The 6,032-nt window shown below is 40.7% G+C and overlaps 1 protein-coding gene across 1 annotated transcript in view; it reads right to left on the bottom strand.

The window, feature by feature from the left end:
* The window catches only part of SYNE1 (spectrin repeat containing nuclear envelope protein 1), a 514,523-nt gene that overhangs the window by 250,154 nt on the left and 258,337 nt on the right, over positions 1 to 6,032 (bottom strand). Inside the window, exons 50-53 of the mRNA XM_019550064.1 lie at positions 5,218 to 5,509; positions 4,635 to 4,807; positions 2,371 to 2,680; positions 596 to 760 (exon numbers count right to left, since the gene is read on the bottom strand). Coding sequence (XP_019405609.1) covers positions 596 to 760; positions 2,371 to 2,680; positions 4,635 to 4,807; positions 5,218 to 5,509 — 940 coding nt within the window. The remainder of the gene's footprint in view (positions 1 to 595; positions 761 to 2,370; positions 2,681 to 4,634; positions 4,808 to 5,217; positions 5,510 to 6,032) is intronic.

Below are 6,032 nucleotides of genomic sequence, written 5' to 3'. Positions count from 1 at the left end.
CCTTTAAAAGACCTGTTGGAGAAGGGCGTGAATAATCCTTGACCTATAGCACGATGGCTAGAGCACTACCTTGGGAAGTTAGAGAAATAAAGGTTCAAATTTCCTCTGGGTGAAGGAAGCCTAGAAACCTTGTCTCCTCCTTTCTGGTCCAGTGCCCTAGTCAGTTGGCTAGGAAAGCTAAAACATGGGAAACCTTGCCCCTTTTCCTTCTTTTATGACTTACAGGTATATGTACACATGGTCAGATACATTCCCAACTGGTGCATAATGTAGGCATGCCTACTTATGAGTCCTGAGTGGAGGGGAAGTTGAATCACTACCTATGTTTAAGTGCCCAAAATGCTATACATGCAGCTAGAAAACTTCCAGTTAAGCTCAGTAAAGATTCCATCCTAACTCAATTTTATTGCATGTAGTACATGAGAAATGAGTGCATTTCAGGAAGTGCACGCCCAAAATGGTGCAAAAGCAACAGACTTTTCACACATACAACAGGAAAGAGCATCTTTTAGTTTCACAGTACTTTTGGCTATAGCCTGTTTCAGTATACATATATAGAATTATCAATAAAAACACTGTAGATGACATTTCTTACATTAATTTTGGCCAGTTTTTTCTGCATGGCTGATGTGTCTCCAGATGTATCTGACCAGCGGTGCAACTCTTCTTTTGCAGAATGGAGCCAGTCTGTGAATTCATGCACAGCATCAAGATAAAGCAAATGGTCCTTCACAATGTCTTCCACCTTCTTCATTTTCTCCTATCAGACATGGGAAAACCTATCCATTAGTGTGCTGAAATCATCTGCATCTTTCCTGCCCTTCAGCATGCAGCACTGTGTCACACACTGGAGGGCAGGACTAACTTCAGAGTATTTTTTCTAATTGTTGCTTCACAAGCTGTGTCTAGTTAAGAACTACATTCTGCCTGTTCTTCCCCTTCCCCTTTGTGCCCCGACATGAAAGATATCTATGGTCTAGTTAAAAAGAGAGGTTGCCTCACTAAAATGTATGGGGAATTTGAGAGTGGACCACACTTTCTTTCCCAGCCTGAAGAGACAAAGGCACTATCCTTTTGCAATTCTTTTATTCTTTCCCCCACACACCCACAAATTATGGATGAGTTAGCTATGACTCTGGGAGGCAATGCAATGTCTTTTCTATATTTTCAAAAATGTGAGTTAATTTTGATGCACAATTTGCCTCTAAATATGTAAAAGTAGTTATGTGGAATTCTCACATCCAAAACTAAATTCAAAGACTTATTATCGTCAGTGTGGAAGATCTGAGAGCATGCAGTATGAAAGTAAAGAGTCTATGAATAAACACTACACATTGATCAAATGGATGTCACTATATTTAACAACAAAGTTACCTTATTGAACTGACAACCATAATGGTTGATCCCTCAATACACAAAATTATCATAAAAAACCCTGACTCTCAGAACTGAAAAACAAAAACAGAGAGGATACTGTATGACTATCATGATCAGATATTAGATGGTATCTTTTTTGCTCCTTTTCCTAGAGAAGTATATGAATATATTCTAGATTTGACACGGTTTCTAAGGAATAATTTGCTAGAGCCCCCTATTAATTTGTAAGCCTAACATTCAGTTTTCTGTATTTTCTAGATTTTATTTATGCATTATGATTTATCAGTTAACAGCAGAGTTCTCTTTATATAATTCTCTTTTCTCGATGACCCAAGATACATTTCATAGAGACCTGAGATTCAATTATTGCAGGATCTCAGATTTTACTTTTATATCCCAATTCCCTAAAAAAGACAATCCCTTCATGTCTTGTTCTGTTATAGCTTGTGTTATTGATGCAAATTCTCTCAGTAGCTCTGAGGGTGTAGGCATACCTTAGTCTTCTTTCTTGCCATCAAGGCTAGTGTTGATCAAGGAGCTGGCTGGTAAAAACGCTTAAAGAACAACCATTGCTATTTTTTTTTCTAACCAAATACCAAAAAAAGATTGGCTGTACATCAGTGTCCTGGAAGAGCCCTATAAAGAGGCTTTCCTCTTTGGCTTATTTATCAAAATATTTGTCATAGTGAATTAAACTAGACTTTATTTTAGATTCAATCTTTATAGCCGGAGAAAAACACAAAGAAAGACTCAACACCAGTATTCCTTTTCATGTTAATACAGTTATAAAAACAGAATGCTTGAGCTGCCCTCTGGGATGTTTCAGCTCAAATCTGCAAGCAGACTGGTATTTAGAATGTCGTCTTTAGTTACTTCCTGCGCTGATTTTACAGATCATGTGTAAATATGCTGGTTATCTGAAACATAACTAAAGCAAGGGCAAAAGCTCATTCATTGAAGTTAGCCCATAAACAAGCTTTATGAGGTATTTACCTTGGCCACTGTTGTGATGTCACTAAACTGTGTTTTCAGTTCCTCTTGAGCTGCTTCTCCAAAAAAATCATCCTCAGTTTTCTCATACAGTTCTGTGGCTTTCTCAGTAAGTTGAGTTAGGTCACCTGAGTGATTCTCTATCTCAGAAACAATAGCTTGAAAATGGTCCAATTGGGAAAACTTCTCTTTTAGACCAATCTGCAGTTCTAAAGGCTGGTCCACTTTGTGATCCACTGACTCCAACCATTGGTCCAGTTGATTTTTCCTTTCTAGATGGTCATTCCATTGGCTAATCACAGACTCCAAACAGCTTACAATAAAGAGACACATATAGTACATGTTAAACAATTTGCTGGTCTAAAAAAACCAATAAGGTATACTATTAGGTTCAGTGGGATTCCTAATATGTGTGTACCCACCAGTGTGCAGATTCTATAGTATGGCCCACTAGAAAATATTATTTAGAGTGGAACTCTTTGGCTAAAGCATCATAAAAAGCAGTGCTTTACAATATGAAATTCTATTAAAATACATTCTGAAAATTATCACAAATTTTCAGAATTTTGCACAGCCCTTTATCAGTGACATATAAAAGAAAAATCATTCTTCATTTCACAGGTAAATTGCTATGGCCTATTGTAGCTCTTCCCCCCCCCCATTATAAATACATGAAATAAGTTATAACTGCAGTTTGTCTCAAATGTTAATGCTTCTCTAGCAAACCATAACAGGCCGTTCTACACATAGAGGGAAAATGTTCTACACGTAGAGGGAAAATACAATCTACTGACAAAAAAAGTGTAAGATGAGCGCTGAAACTGAATTACTAAAAAATTACTAAAAAATTCCAAGAGATACTGTGACGATTTTTCAAGAACTAAGAAAGCATATACTGTATTAATTTCCAGGAAATAGTATGTAATGCACTGGGGTGAACTCTTCCATAAATACATTCTCCACCTCAAAAATTTTCCACAGCCCTGTGCCCAGGAGTGGCCCTGATAAAGTCAATGGGATTTTTGTCTCTGGCTTGAATGGGGTTAGGATTTCACTCTGCTTTCATATAACTCAAGGCCATGTCCTAATTAATGGCATTAATGAAGGAGAACGTTGCTACCGCTCTTTTATATGGAGAGCAAAGATCTAAAGCCCTTAATTTGGCAGTGTCTGCAGAGCCAGGGAAAGGTTAAACCTGTCTTTCCTTGGTGACCTTTGATACCTCCTGCAGTACTACTACCACCCTTCTCCACAGGGCTAGAGCCTTGAAGCCTTCTCCCCTATTACAGGACTTCTCTTTACTGAGTGCCAGGGGGCTGGGGTAGGGGGGCTCATGCATGCCATACAGCAGCTGCCCATGCCACTTGTTAACAACCCATGCTCTACTGCAGGAATGGATAAAGTCCAGCCTATCGGCTGGATCAAGCCCAAGCCACATTTCATTTCCCATCAGCCTCTGCAGTGGCAGCTTCTTCTGGTGGCTGCCACCAGCCCCAGCCCCGCTGCCCAGGCACCCTGGCCCATCTGCCCCACACCCACAGCTGGGAGCAGGACCCACACAAACAGGGCATGTGGTTGGGTGGCTGGGATGGGGCCACAGCCAGGAGCACGACAGGCAGGTTGGGCTGGGAAGATCCCAGGTTCTTGGGGGAGAGGGGGAAGGCGGGGCCAGGGCAGAGTTGTGATCTGCTGCCCAAACACCCCTGCAGTGAGCATGGCCTCCATGGGCAGGGGGTGTACAGAAGGAAGGCAGACTGTAGGTCTGCCCTGGCTCTGACCCAGGAGCGGTGGGACGGTGCTAGCAGGGGTCTCCATGGAGACCCCGCTGTCACTACCCACCACTCCCAGGGTCTCCATGGAAACTGGCCGGAAGTAGGGTGGGTAGAGGCTACTGGGAAATGGAGTCTGGCAACCGACCAGATCTGCCATTTTGCCCACCCCCTGATATACTGCCTGACTACACAGTTATAATCTCTGAATTCTCTTCCAGACCTATATTTTTATGATTTTTGACTTGCACAGAAATCTGAACTCAAAACATTGGTTTTTCTACTTATTTCCAGGTTTTTTTAATTCCATTTCATTACAGGCCAGACTCTGGCAGTATTATATGCTTTGAGCAGCACCTCTCTCCTCAAGCAGTTGTAATGAAACAAAGGAATTACATGCAGTGCAAAGTATTAATTGCTGCATTCATTACATGCAGTGCAAGGTATTCACGGTGGAGAATCTGGCCCTACATTTGAACAGAAGCACAGTGAATTTACCTCTGCAGGCTCACTGAGGTGCTGATGATATCATTCCATACATCCTTCAGTTTTTGTAACTGGGTCTGTATTACCTTCTGGCCTTCCTCATTACTGCTTCTAAGAGCTTGTTCACCTTTGCCAATGGCCATGTTCAACTTCACTTCACCTTCACCTTTCATTAAAAGGATCTCCTGTGAGGTAAAGAAGAATAAATGCATCAAATCCAACCAACCAGCAGACGTAAATGGAACTCCAAATGTGACTCTCCCACCAGCATTCAACATTTCCATTTAGCTTATATATTCCTGGTAGACCATGCCCCTCTGCATCCCTTGTTAACCTGGGCCACCATTTCTTAAAAATGCCTATCGATTTCTATGCGTAAATATTGTAGCAACAAATTGTATAGTTGAATAAGTGTCATATCATATGGAGCATCCTAAGGTACACATACTACCCATTTCTCAGCAACTAATGAATAGGTCAAGCACCCAAGATGTACAACTGTTAAAGGAAAAAAATAACTTCTCAGTGTCCATGAATTTAACTCTCAAGCAATTTTAATTCCTGAAGTGACAGCTTTGGCAGTGAAGTGGTTTACCTGAATTTGATTTAGTCGCCTTTCTAACATGGCTTTGCTGCCAATGGTGCTTTCTGCAGAAACCAGTCTCTCTTGGACACTTTTCACCCAGGACCACATGCTCTGCAGTGCTTCTTCCAAGGCTTGATGCTCCTGGAGTGCAACCTGAGAGGTTCGCAATTTCTCCTTGACAGTTTTGACTAGGTTTTGATAGCTGGTAAATTGTTGAGAAGCTAGACGTACTTCCTGACCAGCACCTTGTCCTCCTTCACTTAAAGCCTGTGCTCTCTGGGAAAGTTTATCAAAAGATTCTCTAAAAGAAAGATTTGGGATTGAAAATTAATGTTAGCAAATACCTGATTTATTGTTGTCACATGGAAGAGAGGAAGTAATTAAAACTACAAACATCAAGTATAGCTTCAGTCACTTTTGGTTACAGCACATGTTAGATGAGCAAAACAAACTGAAACATGATATCAGCAGTGTATATTGATTTTAAGTAACAGAAACCTCTTAGCTCCATTCTCTTAAGAACAGCTGTTTGGGCTACAGTATTCAAGATGAGACAGTCAGCACATTCTAACTGAAACCTAGTTGTATTCTATTTTTAGATTGCATGACATCCAGCACTTGCTAGAATTGCTGATTCTCTTATTAGCTAGGGACAGAAGTTACACATAAACTGGTTTAAGTCATCAGAACCTTGTTTAAACCTGTAACAGAACAAAAGTTCAGTGCATATAAACCAGTTTCAAAATGGCTGAAACTAGTTTAAGGTGAACCCGGTTGAATGTTGTTTCAGACTTAACTGATTTGGGTCAAGCTGGTTTATGCAA

The sequence above is a fragment of the Crocodylus porosus genome, unplaced genomic scaffold (assembly GCF_001723895.1).
Source record: "Crocodylus porosus isolate Cpor-Errol unplaced genomic scaffold, CroPor_comp1, whole genome shotgun sequence".
Lineage (NCBI taxonomy): Eukaryota > Metazoa > Chordata > Crocodylia > Crocodylidae > Crocodylus > Crocodylus porosus.
This window is presented reverse-complemented; position numbering and strand designations above follow the sequence as displayed.